The sequence below is a fragment of the Palaemon carinicauda genome, chromosome 30, assembly GCF_036898095.1.
Source record: "Palaemon carinicauda isolate YSFRI2023 chromosome 30, ASM3689809v2, whole genome shotgun sequence".
Classification (NCBI taxonomy): domain Eukaryota; kingdom Metazoa; phylum Arthropoda; class Malacostraca; order Decapoda; family Palaemonidae; genus Palaemon; species Palaemon carinicauda.
In genome coordinates, this window is record NC_090754.1 from 86,849,011 (window position 1) to 86,867,284 (window position 18,274).

At 43.7% G+C, this 18,274-nt stretch overlaps 1 protein-coding gene across 3 annotated transcripts in view; it reads right to left on the reverse strand.

Annotated features, from left to right (window-relative positions):
• The window catches only part of LOC137623337 (dnaJ homolog subfamily C member 25 homolog), a 52,679-nt gene that overhangs the window by 14,232 nt on the left and 20,173 nt on the right, over positions 1-18,274 (reverse strand). For all 3 annotated transcript variants that reach the window (XR_011040600.1, XM_068354147.1, XM_068354146.1), the window contains exons 3-5: positions 11,681-11,869; positions 11,061-11,273; positions 2,342-2,510 (exon numbers count right to left, since the gene is read on the reverse strand). Coding sequence is in view for 2 of the 3 variants with exons in the window: in XM_068354147.1 (XP_068210248.1) it covers positions 2,342-2,510; positions 11,061-11,273; positions 11,681-11,869 (571 nt within the window). In the remaining variant the exon portion in view is untranslated. The remainder of the gene's footprint in view (positions 1-2,341; positions 2,511-11,060; positions 11,274-11,680; positions 11,870-18,274) is intronic.

The window sequence follows — 18,274 nt, forward strand, 5'->3', positions numbered from 1 at the left end:
GGTAAGGTTGGTGCCCTCTGTTACTTCAAAGCAGCGCTGGAACATAGCTTTGGTATAAAGTTTTTTAAAATTTGAGATCACTTGCTGATCCATGGGCTGGAGTATTGGAGTGGTGTTGGGGGTAGGAATTTCACCTTAATGAACTTGTATTCCTCCGCTATGTCCTCTTCAATGGCTGGAGGATGGGCAGGAGCATTGTCCATTAACAGCAAGGCTTTGAGTGGGAGGTCCTTCTCCAGGAGGTATCTCTTGACTTCGGGACCAAAAACCTCGTTCATCCACTCAACGAAGAAGATCCTTGTCACCCAAGCCTTCGTATTAGAACGCCACATGACGTGCAACTTTTTCTTCTGCACATTGTTCTTCTTGAAGGCTCGTGGATTCTCCGAGAGATACACCAGGAGAGGTTTAATTTTGCAATCCCCACTGGCGTTGGAACAGAACAGCAGGGTTAGACGGTCTTTCATGGGCTTATGGCCAGGAAGGGCCTTTTCTTCTACCGTGATATAGGTCCTCCTGGGCATTTTCTTCCAAAAGAGGCCTGTCTCATCGCAATTAAACACCTGTTGGGAAACGTAGTCCTCGGAGTCCACGAGTCTATTGAACTCTTTCACAAAAGACTCTGCTGCCTTCGTATCGGCGCTGGCCCCCTCGCCATGCCGAACAACACTATGGATACCCGTTCTCTTCTTGAATTTTTCAAACCAACCACGGCTTGCCTTAAAACTTTGTTTTTCTGCTGATGTGCCTGGCTCACTTCTCACCAAGTCCTCGTAAATGGTTCTTGCCTTCTCGCAAATCATGTTCTCATTTACTGAATCTCCTGCGAGCTGCTTCTCATTTAACCACACCATTAATAAATTTTTTTACGTCATCAAGAATAGGTGGCCATTGTTTTGACAACGACGATACACCTTTAGCTACTTTAGCAGCCTTTATTTCTTCTTTTTTCTTTAATATTGTGCATATCGTCGACTGCGAGCGATTGAAAAAACTAGCAATGTCTTTCACACGCATGCCTTGGTCATGCTTCTCAATGATCTTCTTCATCTTGATCGTTATCATCAGCTTCTTCTTACTGCTTTCCTTCTTCGACATCTTAGGAGCCATTGTCTATCACAATAATACACAGTACAGTACTGTAATCACAAATGAGTGAAAATAAAACAAATCACAAACCACGTGTAAAAATCACAAAGAAATCGTCCACGAATTCACTAAGTATGTATGCTATCGAGACGGCGGATACTGAGATAATGGACGAGTGAAGGGGGTAATAAAGGGGTTTAGGGGGTGGTAGGTATGCGTGGGAGGAGTCACGTGACTCCATTGTGAGATGCTGTCGTTAAGTTATTTCCATGAAAAATGCGATCGGGAAGCGCGGCGTTAACACTTTTCCACAAAAAACGGCGCGTGGGAGGGAAATTTAAATTCGTTAACCGATACAATATTCGTATATATATATATATATATATATATATATATATATATATATATATATATATATATATATATATATATATATATATATATATAAATAAGTGATTTTTTAGTGTTGTGAGTCACATCTCACATGCAAATAGCCTAATTCATTCCAAACCCTACAAAGCACATTAAATCTCATAATAAAGCTGCAGTATAACCACAATGAAATACTGTACAGCTAAATACATTTGAACCATTCAATATACCTAAACTAAATGTTAATACATGTAAATCAAGTATTTATTACAACATAATGTAATAATAGTTTTCATATACTTATAGCTCTCTTTCTATTCATGTCAGAATCAGTTTATTTTGCATTGTGAAATAAAAGGTGATTAGATTTCAATATCATCATGAGACTATGAGAGCCAACTTGATAGTATTTAACAACATGAAAATAAAATAAGTCGTAACATTTATAATTCTCAAATACAAATAACATATGAGCCATATATGAAAACTGAGATGGTATAATCGTAAGTAAAGACATGATTATGTTACATATATGACAGACAACTAAATAAAAAAGGAATGACTTTTTTTTCCATGACAAACTAATCCAATGGTACCACAATAAACAGAGCAATGTACAACAGTTAAATCAATGCTGAAACATCAAGAACAAACTGGTAAGAGGGCTGAATGAATCCACCTAAAAGTAAAGAAATGGAGTAAAAGGCAAATACGTGGTAACTGAATGAGGCAAACAGTACACTCAAGGGGCATCCTCAATGCGATCAGCTTAGTATATATCAGTAACTAACAGGCACTTAAGAATTAAGAAATTTCCTCACTCAACACCACCAACAAAAGGGAATTTTACACTAGACCGTATACACAATGAAAATCTTACCTCGTACTGTCCATGGCTCATGCCCATGTTCTTCCTGATAATATAGTTTTTCTCTTCGTCGCCAAACGGATGTTTCAAAATGTTGAATTTCCAAACCCATCGCAAATACCAAGCCACGTACTGCACACTCCAGTAAGGCAAAAATACCAGCTGAACCCATAATATATCCCTGAAATAAACATTAATGATTATACCAATAATTAGACTATTACTCTTATCTTTCATTAGGGCACATATTAAAAGATTAAAATACCTAAGGTCATTCTTCTTCTAAATGATGTACATTCTACAATGAACATTATTGCAACCTTATATATACTTCAATAAAAATGGTCAAAGCTTGGTATCAAAGTAAAATAGTAGCTCATTATTCATCAATACTTTGTTCCAGGAGGCAGGTCGTTCCATAAACAACAATTACCAACTAAATCTTTACCATTAACAATTTGTTCCAGCCTCCACACCCACAAAAATTACATTCTTTTTATGCCATCGTATGCATTAATGGATTTGTATCATATATTGAAACGCTGATTTTTATTGAAGTGTGGAAATGAAAAAAATATATTTCAACTGGATGAAATAAATTATATATTGAAACACTACTTTTTACATAAATGCAAGATTTATAAATTGGAAATCAATAATTTGACAATATAAATTCAAATCTAAAAGGGAGAGAAAGGAGGACACTCACAGTACTTCACACTTCACTAAATGAGTCCTAACTTGATACATGTTTTTCTACAAATCAGCATGCAAAAGTTTTGCATTTTTGCAAATGTTCGCCTCAGAAACTATCACATGGATCCCTTACTCACATTTTTATTTTATTTCATCTTTCTTTTAAGCTCTCTGGGGTTCAAATATTTCATAGATTAGTTTTCATCACTAATCTTCATAGGTCTCAGGGTTATGTACATATACTAAAATTATATAAAATCATGGAGGAGTTTTAGTTGCTTTGCATGGTGTTAAAATGTTATTTTCCTTAGTAAAATAAATTTTTGAATATACTTACCCGATGATCATATAACTGCATCCCTGCTGCCCCGACAGAAAAAATCTACGGCGCCATCTGTCAAGTAGGTACTCAAGTACTCGATGTCAACAACGAACCAATTTTCTCCTCTGTCCCACTGGTTCTCTATTGGGGAGGAAGGGTGGGTCCTTTAATTTATGATCATCGGGTAAGTATATTCAAAAATTTATTTTACTAAGGAAAATAACATTTTTCAATATCAAACTTACCCGATGATCATATAGCTGATTCACACCCAGGGGGGTGGGTAGAGACCAGCATAACAAGTTGACATTATGAGCTAAGTATTCCGTATTTTATTTTAGCAGTTATTCAAAATAACAAGCATAAAATAAATAAGTACCTGGTAAGAAAGACGACTTGAACAATTACTCTGCCTTTTTAAGTACGTCTTTCTTACTGAGCCTCGCGATCCTCATAGGATGCTGAGCGACTCCTAGGAGCTGAAGTATGAAGGGTTGCAACCCATACTAAAGGTCCTCATCAAAACCTTTAATCTAGGCGCTTCTCAAGAAATGATTTTGACCACCCGCCAAATCAAGTAGGATGCGAAAGGCTTCTTAGCCTTCCGGACAACCCAAAAATATTTCAAGAGAAAGATTAAAAAGGTTCTGGAATTAGGGAATTGTAGTGGTGGAGCCCCCACCACTACTGCACTCGTTGCTACGAATGGTCCCAGAGTGTAGCAGTTCTCGTAAAGAGACTGGACATTCTTAAGATAAAAGACGCGAACACTGATTTGCCTTTCCAATAGGTTGCGTCGAATATATTTTGCAGAGATCTATTTTGTTTAAAGGCCACGGAAGTTGTGACAGCTCTAACTTCGTGTGTCCTTACCTTCAGCCAAGCTTGGTCTTCCTCATTCAGAAGGGAATGAGCCTCTCGTATAAACAGTCTGATAAAAATAGGATAAAGAATTCTCTGACATAGGCAAAGATGAATTCTTAACTGAACACCATAAAGCTTCAGACGGGCCTCGAAAAGGTTTTAAAAAAGAACTTAAGAGCTCTTACAGGACATAATACTTTTTTAGTTCATTTCCAACCATACGATAAGTTTGGAATATCGAACGATATTGGTCAAGGCCGAGAAGGCAGCTCGTGTTTGGCTAGAAAACCAAGATGAAGAACATGTAGCCGTTTCGGATGAGAATCCGATGTTCTTGCTGAAGGCATGAATCTCACTGACTCTTTTAGCTGTGGTTAAGCATATCAGGAAAAGAGTCTTAAAGGTGAGATCTTTCAGGGAGGCTGATTAAAGTGGTTCGAACCTGTCTAACATAAGGAATCTTAGAACCACATCTAAATTCCAACCAGGTGTAACCAAACGATGCTCCTTCGTGGTCTCAAAAGACTTAAGGAGGTCCTGTAGATCTTTATTGTTGGAAAGATCTAAGCCTCTGTGACGGAAGACTGATGCCAACATGCTTCTGTAACCCTTGAGTGGGAGCTGAAAGAGATCGCTCTTTCCTCAGATATAAGAGGAAGTCAGCTATTTGAGTTACAGAGGTACTGGTCGAGGATACGGATACTGACTTGCACCAGTTTCGAAAGATTTCCCACTTCGATTGGTAGACTCTAAGGGTGGATGTTCTCCTTGCTCTAGCAATCGCTCTGGTTGCCTCCTTCGAAAAACCTCTAGTTCTCGAGAATATTTCGATACTCTGAAGGCAGTGAGACGAAGAGCGTGGAGGCCTTGGAGTACCTTCTTTACGCGTGGCAGACGTAGCAGGTCCACCCTTAGGGGAAGAGTTCTGGGAACGTCTACTAGCCATCGAAGTACCTCGGTAAGTTATTCTCTCGCGGGCCAGAGGGGAGCAATTAGCGTCCATTTGTCCCTTCGTGAGAGGCGAACTTCTGCAGTACCTTGTTGACAATCTAGAACGGAGGGAATGCATATAGATCTAGATGAGACCAATCAAGTAGAAAGGCATCTAAAAGAACTACTGCTGGGTCCGGGATAGGTGAGCAAAGTATTGAGAGCCTCTTGGACATCGAGGTTGCGAAGAGATCTATGGTTGGCTGGCCCCAGGAGACCCAAAGTCTCTTGCATACATCCTAGTGGAGGGTCCAATATGTTGGAATTATTGTCCCTTCCTACTGAGGCAATCTGCTAAGACATTCAAGTTGCCTTGGAAGAAACTTGTTACTAGTGAAAAGTCTAGACCTGTTGAACAGGAGAGGAGGTCACTTGCGAACTCGTACCATGTCAGAGAGTAGGTCCCTCCTTGCTAGGAGATGTACATCAAAGCAGGGAGTTGACCGTATTCACCTCCACTACTTTGCCTTGAAGGAGAGACCTGAAGCTTTTCCAGGTCAGACGTACTGCCAGAAGCTTCTTGCAGTTGAAATGCATTGTCTTTGACTCGAGTTCCATAATCCCGAGCATTCCCTACCGCCTAAGGTCGCACCCCAGCCTACGTCCGATGCGTCTGAGAAGAGAACGTGGTTGGGAGTCAGAACAGTCAGGGGAAAACCCTATCAAAGGTTGATAAAGTCCTTTCATCCAGTCAGACCAGACTTATCTTCCGGAAACCGGGATCTAGACCGCTTCTAGCGTCTTGTCCTTTTCCAGTGAAGAGCTAGATGAAACCGAAAAGGACGGAGGTGTAGTCTTCCAAGTGACACCAAAGAACCACGGATGACAGTGTCTTAACCAGACTCATCCACAGCCTGACTGGGCAGCGTTCCTTCTTCAGCATCTTCTGGATGGATAGCAGGGTTGGGGGTTGATCGTCTTGTTCAGCCATGTCCTCATCAGAGGGTTCCTCATCCGAAACTGATGAGGAAACGGCAACGGAGTGGGCAACGTCTGACTCGCTGAATCCGGTCGCACTGGTGGATGCGTGACGGAGCCGGACACAAGATCATGGTACTGCTGCACAGTCTGTGAACTGTCAACCATGGGGAAGCGAGGAAGTACAGCGACAACCCGAAATTGTCTAGACTGTCTGGGTTGTGCAGACAACCCCTATCGGGTTGCTGAGGTTGCCGCACTGCGTCACAACAAGTCACCTCTGCTGGTTGTTGAACGTCTTCCTAGTGACACACTGAATGTCCACAACCACCTCCGAGAGTCGCTTAACGTTAACGTGTGACTGGCAACCCACACTGGGTCGCACCGGAGGAGGAATCATCTCAACTGGCGGACGTGAGTAGGAAATCTCAGCGTCAACAGGGCGTACAACCAACCGATAGGAAGGTTGTTGGCAAGAAGGTTCTTCTCCGTAAAAAATCCTCTATGAAGGACTAAGCTTGGACTGCATGTCTTGCAACAAAGCCCAAGGTCTATGGGAGCAGGTGTGGCAACAGACGGGGTAGCGACTGAAGCGGAACCATTTACCCTCCCTGGAAGCATGTTATGCTTTAATTAAAGTCCATAGGAGGCTAAGCAGCTTAAGGCTCCTCTCCAAATGACAGAGTCCTCAAGGGAGTATCAGAAGGAGGGAGAACAGCACTTTCTCATCTACAGGAACCATGTCCGAGAAAAGCTAGGTTATCTCAGTGAGGATTTCACTGGTGCAAAAGCAGCAGACCAGAAGGCAACGTTATGAAACTGCTTGACAGTCTGTGAACTGTCAAAAACTGAACTGTCAACCACAACAGGAGCGTGAGGACATACAGCACTGGTGTATTAGTAGCAGACCAGAAGGCAACGTCATGTAACTGTTTGACAGTCTGTGAGTTGGCAACAACCAAAGTTGTGTGGGGAAGCCTCAACTCCTGACTGACTAGTTTGCTGCGGGCGAGTGGCGGTAACCACAGTGTGTTGCAGAGGCTGACACACCGTGTCAAAACACGGCAGCTTGTGGTAGCTCACGCACGGCAACGGAGTGCTACGTGTGTCTGTGGGAGTCATCATACATCTGGCAGGGTTGACTGTGCATGGGTGGAGGAGCTCTCACAACAAGAGTGTGGGAGCAGGCAGCCATGCCGGGCGCACAACCGTGGTAGGCTGTAGGCCCACGGGTGCATCGTCAACCTTCTCCGCAGTCGGAGTGTGGGAGCTGGCAACAACAAAAGCGGAGTGCTGGTGCGTGGGAGGGACTGCCGTGGGTTGCGGAGCATGCCGTGTGGGATGCGGAGCATGCCGCATGGGTTGCGGAGCATGCCGCATTGTGTCAAAACACGGCAGCTCTACAGCACCTTCCCACTGCTAATGCGGTAGCTCACGCATGTCAACGGAGGGTGCAGCATGAACATGCGTCTGGCAGGGTCGACTGCGCATCGGAGGTGGAGCTCTCACAGGTGGAGTGTGGGAGCAGGCAGCCGCAGTATCTGCTGAGCGCACAACCGTGGCAGGTTGTAGATTAACAGGTGCATTGTCAACCTTCTCAGCACGATACTCCTGCATGAAGGAGCAAGCTGAGACTGTATAGTCTGCAGCATGGACCACTAGGGTCTATAAAAGACGGCAACAAACGGAGCTACTGTCCGTTGTGACTGAGGGTCTAAAACAGCTGGTGCGGCAACAGACGGAGTTACTGCCTGTTGCGGTACCACCTTGCCTCTCTTGGAAGGTGTGCAGTCGTCGGATGACTGGAGCGAGTCCGAACTGACCCAGTGGCTACACCTAGGCCGTTGGACTTGCGCGGAAGGGACCGACTTGCACTTAAAGCTGCAAGATTTGGTCCATGGTTTCTGCGAGAAACCTCTTCCGCAGACGAGGAATAAATGGGCTCTCTCGTCTTTATGTGGGTGGGGCGATCACGTCGGCAACGTGTGTAGATACACCCGAAACCACTGAGGGAAACGTCTGTTCGTCGATCAAGGCCTGTGGAACCCATAAGTCCTTCGACATTACTTCTCCCCTGGGCTTGGGAGCTTGTAAGAGGTATCGGACTAGGTGAACAACTGGCACGAACAGACGAACCTCGAACGCAACACTGTAACACTTTGCGCATATCACTTTATCACTTTTGATTTTCTGTTTGCACTTATTTCACGGAAATCGAAACTTTAAGTGATTTGTACCTGAAACACGCAATCCTATCCTTCATTAAAAGGTAGTAATTGCGAAAACAGTTTCACAATGCAACAGAAAAACATAATGAAAGATAAAGAATTCAGTGGCTGGAAAAGACTAAACACTAGATCAAATAAACTACGTTTAAAATCTCTCACCGCATAAAGCCTGGGAACAAGAATAAAACTCTAGAAACGTTTTACCTTCTTCCCCTACAGCGACTAGGGAGAAGAGTGAAAAACGAGAACAACGTTACCCGCTTGAACGAAACGTTTATTCTCCTCTCTCTCCCTCCGTCTCTATCTCTCTCTCTCTTCTCTCTAGACTTAGAACCTGAGAGAAGAGCCCAATTATATATCGTTAAAACATATTATTTGCTTAAGGAAAAAACTGAAAGGTTTCCCAAACAGTTCCTTTATTAGAATTAAAACCATTTAAGCTAAGAAAGAATGAACGAAACGCTAGCATCGGTTTACTCTTACTGCAACGTGAAACCGTGAAATACTCTCTCTCTATCGTAACGATAGAGCGCATGTTGAACGTTCTGAACGTCAACAACTGCGGAGACTAAACTAAACGTTAGTTCATCTTTGAAAACAGTACGAGACTATCAAAGAAATTCTTTCAAAAACATTAAAATTCTTAAAAGGAAAATACGATATGACGGGCTCAATGTTAATTAACTTCGGTTCCAAGTAAGGACCGCCTACTATTAGGAAAGGTCGCATATAAACAAACATAAAAATTAATTTTATAAGTTTATAATAAATGGAAAGTTAATCGAAGAGGCCTATAAAGGCGGAGAGATATAAAATAAATAGATCTATAACTCGTTAAGCAAAATTACCAAAAACCTAAACACACTTCCGTCTAAGGGAAGGGTCGGCCATTTAAAAGTGAAAGAGAGTCCATACTCTCTTCGTCGCCAACACTTCCGTCTAAGGGAAGGGTCGGCCATTTAAAAGTGAAGGAGAGTCCATACTCTCTTCGTCACCATAATTAAATTCTATCCAAAACGAGTCCAAGTTTTGAAATGAAGATAAAACCCCCTGCATAGCGAAAGCTCAAAACTGGACTAGTGTACTTCACCAAATCGTTGTGAAAACAAATCCAGTTAGGGACGGCGTATTCAGTAGGTCTTGCCTGTGGCACGACAGAGGGAAAATTGGTTCGTTGTTGACATCGAGTACTTGAGTACCTACTTGACAGATGGCGCTGTTGATATACACCCCCACCTGTATAGCGATCGCTGGCGTATTCCTCCCGTAGATTTTTTCTGTCGGGGCAGCAGGGATGCAGCTATATGATCATCGGGTAAGTTTGATATTAAAAAATTTCATATCCCTTTCAAATTAAATAATAAATTTAGACTTCTTATCATATAAATTTTGTCTTCTATCGCCTAGAAACATTCCTGTTTTCATAACTAGTCAATCTTATGAATGTTTGGTTATTAAATTACCAATGACATTTGTAGTATCGCCCTGGTTATCGTGTTTAACAAGGAAGAATATATATATATATATATATATATATATATATATATATATATATATATATATATATATATATATATATATATATATATATATATATATATATATATATATATATATATATATATATATATATATATATATATATATATATATATATATAAAATGGAAAGATGTGTAATGTAGAAATGCTCTACAGTTTCGTCCGCCACTGGACCTCTTCTTGGAGCGCTTATTATTCTTTTTCTAATAAATGCTTCACGAAGAGGTCCAGTGGCGGACGTAACTGTAGAGCATTTCTACACAAACACATTATCTTTCAATTTTCCTTATGTAGACTACCGCATATTAAGTTATCTTCGTGCTAAGGAAGATTACATCTGTAATATATATATATATATATATATATATATATATATATATATATATATATATATATATATATATATATATATATATATATATATATGTATATATATATGTATATATATATATATATATATATATATATATATATATATATATATATATATATATATATATATATATATTTATATATATATTATGCAAAAGTTGGGATCGTTAGTTATGTCAGCTATATAAATTAGTATCGTTAGCCTACTGCATATAACAGTTTTATAACTCGGTAAGGTTTAGCAATAAAAATATTATTCTATAAAGGTAAATAATGTCTGAACCAGCATCTGCCTAGTATTTTAACATACAAGTTCTCTTCCCCAATAGGGTCATGAGTGAGGGGATGGATATGGCAGGATTTGTCCTGAGATTTCCTAAACCTTTTTCTGCACTTATTAATTTGAGGAGGAGGAGAAGAAACATACTTGGAGCTTTAATGGCTAGGGAGAAAACTGGGATCTTTGCAGTAGACAACCACCAAAGAATTAGTGTAAGAATGTTAACAGGTGAGCAAAATATGCCTTGGACAGCAACTACCTTGCCTCACCAACCTGCCACACATGAACTATACTGTTGTCAATTTCAATGAATGTTTCTAGCTAATATCAGGATTACATCTATTTAGAGAGAATTTTACATTCTTATCATAATACAAAAAATATTTAATGTAGAAGATATCCCTTCAATATAGACCATTGTCAAATGAAAGCAATTATTGATCAATACCTTTACACTGAAAAGAGATACTGAAAATGACTAAACACATTATTGTACACAAACAAAATGTATGTAACCTTACTTATAAGTTGGCTTTGCATAAACACCACGAATATCCATCTTCTGTTCGATCACAAAACGAATGGCCTTTTCATCATTTTCTTTGATTTCTTCCTTAGTCTTCCCTTTCTGCTTCTTTTTTTCAGTTATTATTAGTCCTTCTTGCTTAGCCAACTCGATAGCTTGCAAACGATATTTTGGCACTGATGAGAAGTACTTAATGGCTTCATCATACCTTAAATTACAAAAATGTAAATTGACTTTTAGTTGATAATATAATTAATAGTGTAGTGAAAATTACAAAAATACTACACGAGGTAACATCCATACTCTTTCATATATACAAAAATCCTATAATGAAAAAATCCAATACAATCATGATAATGATGCTGATGATACTGCACATACGCTTTAAAAACTGTGTATCTTATATACCTCAACCTGTAATCTACAGAAAAATGTAATTGTAATTACAGCAGAAAGTAATTAACAAAGGCCTGAGGTTTTTATGCTAGGTTAGCCTTATATGAATATGAAAATATAAATGTAGAGCCAAAGCAATTTTTCAAAAAAGTATGCGCTAAAAGTCATGGCAAGTACAGTATCAAGTGCTATTAATACAACATTTACTACTCTACTCACTTTACCCATCCATTATAATACTGCACTAACGATATAAGCGAAATCGTGACAGCCAGAACAATCCTGACATCCACATGAGGAGCCATCCTTCGCCTCCAAGCTCTATAAACATTTCGGTAAAATTCTTCTGGGTGATCCAACATATAATCATAATCTTCACGGGCTTCATCATCTCGTAGGATATCGTACCTAAAGGAAAGACCAAAATATACAATTAGTTAAAATATTTTAAATCAAATTTTTACATAAAAAAAAAACTCCCATTTCAATATAAAAAGCCTGGGTCTTCGAACTCTAATACCTTGTGGAGCACAGTTAAATGTTGGTGAACTAATCTCTCTCGGGGAGTGCGTAGAGCATGCCCAAACCATCTTCCATTTACCCCTCACCATGATCTCATTCACATATGGCACTTGAGTAATCTCTCATAAGTTTCATTTCTGATCATGTCCAGCCATTAAACTCCCAATATTCTCAGAGGGCTTTGTTCTCAAATCTACTAAATCTGTTGAACATTGTTTCATTGGGGCCCCTGGGCTTAGAGCATCTTGCTTTTCCAACTAGAGTTGTAGCTTAGCAAGCAATATGACGAATTCGTAGATAATTTGTATTTTTCCTAACTATACAAACCTTAGCTATTTAATAGGGGTATTACTTTCGGCGTAGCTGAAATGACGAGCCATTAATTTTCAACGAGGGTTTGCTACCCACACCACTAGTTAGCGGGGGTAGGGGAGGGTAGCTTGCTAACCCCCCCCCCCCTACACCTGTGCTTGAGCTCACTTTGCTTGCAAGTAGGACTTCAAGGGGGATAGGGCTGGCGGGCAAGTTTGGTTAAATAGCTAAGGTTTGTATAGTTAGGAGTAAATACAAATTATCTACGAATTTGTCATTTGTTCCGTAACTGGAATACAAACCACGCTATTTAATAGGGGTGACTCACCCATTAGGAAGGGTGGACGTCCCAGCCAGTGTGGTTTTTGGCTTTGCCCGGGGACTCCTTATTTGAGTGTGTAAGCACCTAAGAAATGAGGAGTCCCTGCACCTCGCTAGAACCTTGCTATGCAAGGTCTCCGGCCTATGCAAGCTGTGTGTGAAGGTATGAAGAAGTGTGACTCGTCCTAGAGAGTTGTTCTGAAGTTCTTTAGATGGAAACTTGTAGACTAGGACTTTCCCAATACCACCTCGTCAGGGTATGGGGACGTAACATTATTAATCTTAATACTAGGAACACAAGGGAGCATGGTTTACCTGCAGTGGTTTGAGGTCAGCTATGCAGAGAACCCAGGATGCTACTTTCCCCAAGAGAGGGGATGATGAAGAAAAGAATAAGGGCCAGTCAAACCTTTTCGTTCATGCAGACTAACACCGGGTAACAATGCCCTCAACCTTCTGCTACTTGTCCAATAAGGAGCTTGAGGTTTTAAACCAGCTGTTGTGCAGCCACCACAGAGCCGAGAGAACGTATCGAGTCTCCTGTGGGTCACGTCTTGCAGGTAGTGGGATGTGAACGTTGTTTGACGTTTCCACACCCCAGCTTGAAGAACCTGCGTCACTGAAAAATTTCTTTTGAAGGCCAGGGACGTAGCTATGCCCCTGACATCATGTGCTCTGGGGCGACGTGACGGAGGAGGGTCTGGATTCAGTGCCAATTCAATGACCCTGTGAATCCATGCACAGATGGTGTTCTTGGTGACCCTCCTCTTAGACCTTCCAGTGCTGACGAATAGTGCTGGCACACGAGGACGGGCTGCGGCTGTTCTTTTGAGGTACAGCCTCAAGCTCCTTACTGGGCATAGTAAGAGATGGTCTGGGTCATCTGTTACAGTACGGAGTCTGGAAATCCGGAAGGAGTCGAATCGAGGATCCGCTACTCCTGGATTCTGAATCTTAGCAATAAACTCAGGGACGAAGCTGGACGTTACCTCCCACCATCCCCTTGAATGGGCAATGTGATACGAGAGACCATGAAGTTTGCTGACTCGCTTGGCCGAGGCCAAAGATAGCAGGAATACCGTCTTCCAGGTTAGGTGGCGATCTGATGCCAGGCGTAATGGTTCATCGGGAGGTCTCTTAAGAGACCTGAGAACTTGAACCACGTTCCATGGGGGAGGTCTCACTTCAGACTGAGGACAGGTAAGTTCATAACTACATATGAGTAGAGAAAGTTCTAGCGATGAGGAAATGTCCATTCCTTTCAGCCTAAAGGCGAGACTTAAGGCTGAGCGATAGCATTTCACTGCCGAGACGTAAAGGTGCATTTCTTCACGCAAATACACAAGGAACTCAGCTATTGTTGGAATAGTGGCATCGAGTGAAGACATACCCCTTCCACTACACCAACCACAGAAGACTTTCCACTTTGCCTGGTAGACTGCTGCTGAAGACTTTCGCAGGTGTCCAGACATCCTGATCGCAACTTGTTGCGAAAATCCTCTCTCAGAGAGGAGATGCTGGATAGTCTCCAGACGTGAAGCCGTAGTGAACCTACGGCTTTGTGGAAGATGTTGGCATGTGCTTGTTTGAGTAGATTGTGTCGTGGAGGGAGTTCTCTTGGTGGCTACGTTAGGAGTTGCAGAAGGTCTGGGAACCATTCTGCGTGATGCCATAGTGGAGCTAAAAGGGTCATTGAAAGATTGACTAATGTTCTGGTCTTGTTGAGTACCCTCCTCATCATACAGAACGGAGGAAAGGCGTAAACGTCGATATTTTCCCACCGTTGTTGGAAAGCACCTTGCCAGAGAGCCTTGGGGTCTGGGAATGGGGAACAGTACAGCAGGAGCCTGAAGTTCAGGGCCCTTGCGAAGAGGTCCACAGTCGGAGAACCACAAAAAGTCAGGACTTTGTTGGCTACTAGATGATCCAAAGACCACTCGGTACTCACTATCGGAGATGCTCTGCTCAGATTGTCGGCGAGCACATTCCTTTCGCCTGGAATGAAGCGGGCCGATAGAGGTATCAAGTGGATTTCGGCCCATCTCTGCATCTCTACTGCTAGATGGGATAGTTGCTGCGAAAAAGTACCTTCCTGTTTGTTGATGTAGGCCACTACTATGGTGTTATCGCTCATCACCACCACTGAGTGACTTACCAGGTATTGTTGTAACTGTTGAAGGGCCAGAAAGATGTCCTTCATCTCTAGAAAATTTATGAGGAGGTACTTTTCTGACTCTGACCAGAGGCCTGAGGTTGTGTGGTGTAGCACGTGCCCCCCCACCCCTTTTTTTTGAAGTGTCCGAAAACAGCATCAAATCCGGGGAGAGGACGAGAAGATCCACACCTTTTCGTAGGTTCTCGTCTGCCACCCACCACTGGAGACCTGTCAGTTCCGCAGGTCCTATGGGGATCTGGATATGCGGGGAGTCATATGCTTGATTCCACCGGGACTTGAGTCGCCACTAGAGGGATCTCATCCTGAGGCCACCATTGGGAACTAGACGGGCCAGCGATGAAAGGTGACCGAGGAGATGTAACCACGATTGGGCTGGAAGTTCTTCTCGTCTGAGAAAAGGCCTTGCGACCTTCCTCAGCCTTGCTATCCTGTCGTCTGATGGGAAGGCATTGTGGAGAGTGGTGTCTATAATCATGATCCCCAGATCTTGGCAAAGTCTCAGAAGTTTGTCTCGGTGTTGAAGAAAGGTTGACACCAAGACTGCTACGATTAACCAGTCGTCCAGATAACGGAGGAGACGTATGCCAATCCTGTGTGCCCAAGATGATAGTAGGGTGAACACTGGTGAAGACTTGTGGTGCTGTGGAGAGACCGAAGCACAGCACCTTGAACTGATACTTTCTGTTGTCTAGGCTAAATCTTAAGTACTTCCTTAAAGACGGATGGACTAGGATCTGGAAGTACACGTCCTTTAAGTCCAGTGTGCACATGAAGTCTTGCGGTCTTACTGCTAGTCTGACTGTGTCCGCCGTCTCCATGCTGAACGGAGTTTGTTTGACAAACTTGTTCAGAGCTGAGAGGTTGATTACTGGTCTCCAGCCTCCAGACGCCTTCTTTACAAGAAAGAGTCGACTGAAAAAGCCTGGAGATCCGTCGAGAACCTCTTGGAGAGCACCCTTCTTCAACAGGCTCTGGACTTCTGCCCGAAGGGCTTGCCCCCTTGCCGATCCCATGGCAAGGGAGTTCAATGACACTGGATTCGTTGTCAGGGGAGGTAGAGATGTTATGAACGGGACGCGATATCCTAGACTGATCACGGAGATTGTCCAGGAATCAGCCCCGAGTTGCTTCCACCTGTTTGAGCAACTTTGTAGGCATACCCCCACTGGTGGACATTCAGGGGGACTGCCTATCCTAGCGTTTGTGGCCTCCGCTGCTCCCTCTAGGATTCTTGCCTCCCCTGGAGGACCTTTTGCCTTGCCTTTCTTTGACAGGAAAGGGATTAGACACCAAGGTCTTCGCTGCTGTTGTTGTCTTAATGATCTTGACTGGACGGGACTGTTGTGGTGCTGGAGGCTTATAGGGCTTGGATGTTAAAGCCCTATGAAGGAGGGAGTCTTGACGAGACTTCCTCCACCTCTCAGCGGCATGTTCCACATCCTTAGGCTCGAACAAGACTGATCCCTCTAGGGAGGAATGTCTGAGCCTATTGATCTCGGTGCTAGGGACCTTCTGATGGAATCTCTCAGCTACTGCATCCCGACGTTTCAGGATGGTATTTGCCCACCAGTTCGAGACTTGGTGGGCCAGAAACTCGATCGTGCGAGTACCTAAGGGAAGAAAGGTTTCCATAGCTTTCCTGGTACGTTATTTGGAGAAGTCCTCAGAACGTATCAGGATACCTAAGGTACCCAACCAGATATCGACGTGGCTTGCATAGCACACTTCGCAACTTTCTCTTGGTTGAGGATCTCGGCTGCCGAGAACGAGACCTGCCGGTTGAAGAGTTTCTCAAGTGGGACTCCCCTGGTTAGCTCTACCAGCGAGTGGTGAAGAGGAAGAGCTAAACAAGGCTCCTCAAGGATCACTAAGTACCTCCTCAACTGTATGCAAGGAGGTGGGAGGAGCTTGTTGGTGGCACCGGAACGGTTGGAGGACATCTCAGAGAGCTGTTGTGAGCTCTTGTCCCTGGTACTCTTGACCCCTTGAGACCAGGGCAGTGCTGCACTGTTCTTGGAGGGTTTCTGAGTACCAAAGACACGATCCAAGACCATGTCCTTGCTCTCTCGAGGAGGGATCTCTAGGTTGGAAAACCTGTTGAGAGCCCTCATTAGAGTCAGAACTTGCCAAAATGCATGTTCTGACTCTTGCTCATCTCCTCCTGCTGTAGGACTTGCAGCGAAGTCTCCTTCTATCCCAAAGGCTCTTCTTGGGGAGAGTTATGGACATTCCCTGAGTGGCTAGCTGGCTCCATCCTAGTCCTAGTAAAGGACTTCATCAATGTTTTGGAGTCCTTAGAATCCTTCCAGGGAAGGATGTAGGACTCCAACATTGATAAGGGTGGCATGTTCCTTTCAATCCCCGACTGAGTAGACCCCTCGGCGCGAGGAGAGATTTCCCCTATTGGTGCGATGGGGGAAAGTCTCTCTTCGCGTGATTCCCTTGGGAACGGGAAATCTTCATCCGAAAGGGAAGGAGAGGCAGTCTGAGGAAAAGAAGGAACCTGCCTCGAAGGTCTGCGTGGAGTCAGTTTCGCACTTGGGGAAGTGACCACGTCTGGAACTCCTCTTTTTCTCTTCAAAGGGGTAGAAGAAACCATGGTTCTGTGTCCCAATTCAGAGAAGACAGGCTTGAAAACCTGCGTTACGGCTCTGATCAGTGCAACAAACCAGGGCTGTCAGGCATACCCCTTGAAGAGACAGGGATTGAAGGATCCCTGGGAGGAGTCTCCATCATTGGTGGGATCGCCTGTGGTGGCTTTGAGGTCCTGGACCCCTCTGGGTGTTTCCCTTCTCCCCCTATGCGCGGTGGTATGCGCTTGCAGGGAGGGGAATGATGCGATGGCGACCTTGCTGTGCGTAGTTCAGTAGTCTCGCGCGCGGAGGATATTGACGCTCACACGAGGGAGAATAATGGCTCTTGCGCGAGGGAGAATATCGGGGCTTGCGCGAAGGAGACTGTTGGCGCACGCGCGAGGGAGATTGTTGGCACGTGTGTGGGAGAGAAATCGCGCACATCGATACCAGCCGATGAGCGCGCGCACACGAGAAAGATCTCTAGTGCGCGGGCGCGCAGTTGAATCATGTGAGGCGCACGGGAGCGTGAGAAAATGTTGGCGCGCATCCTTTGGAGAGGATGGGCGAGTGTGCACAGGGCACGCGCGCGGGAGAAGGCTGGCGAGCAGGTGAGCGCTGGCGCGATGGTACTGATTGGCGCGTGGGAGAAGCCAGCATTGCTGACTTCCCAGAAGTACTACTTTCAGTAGATCGTTGGCACGCAGGTTTTTCCTGGAGCGTATGATGATGCGTAGCATGGCACACAGGGGAGTCGGATGTTGGGCGCATATGTGTGCGGGCATGAGACTGATGGCGCGCGGGAGAGCACCATTGCAAAGGTGGTTTGCGCGCAGGTGAGTGTTGGCACGCAGCTGGGCACGGGCGTGTAAGAGAATGTTGGCGCGTAGGCAAGACCTGGCGCGCAGG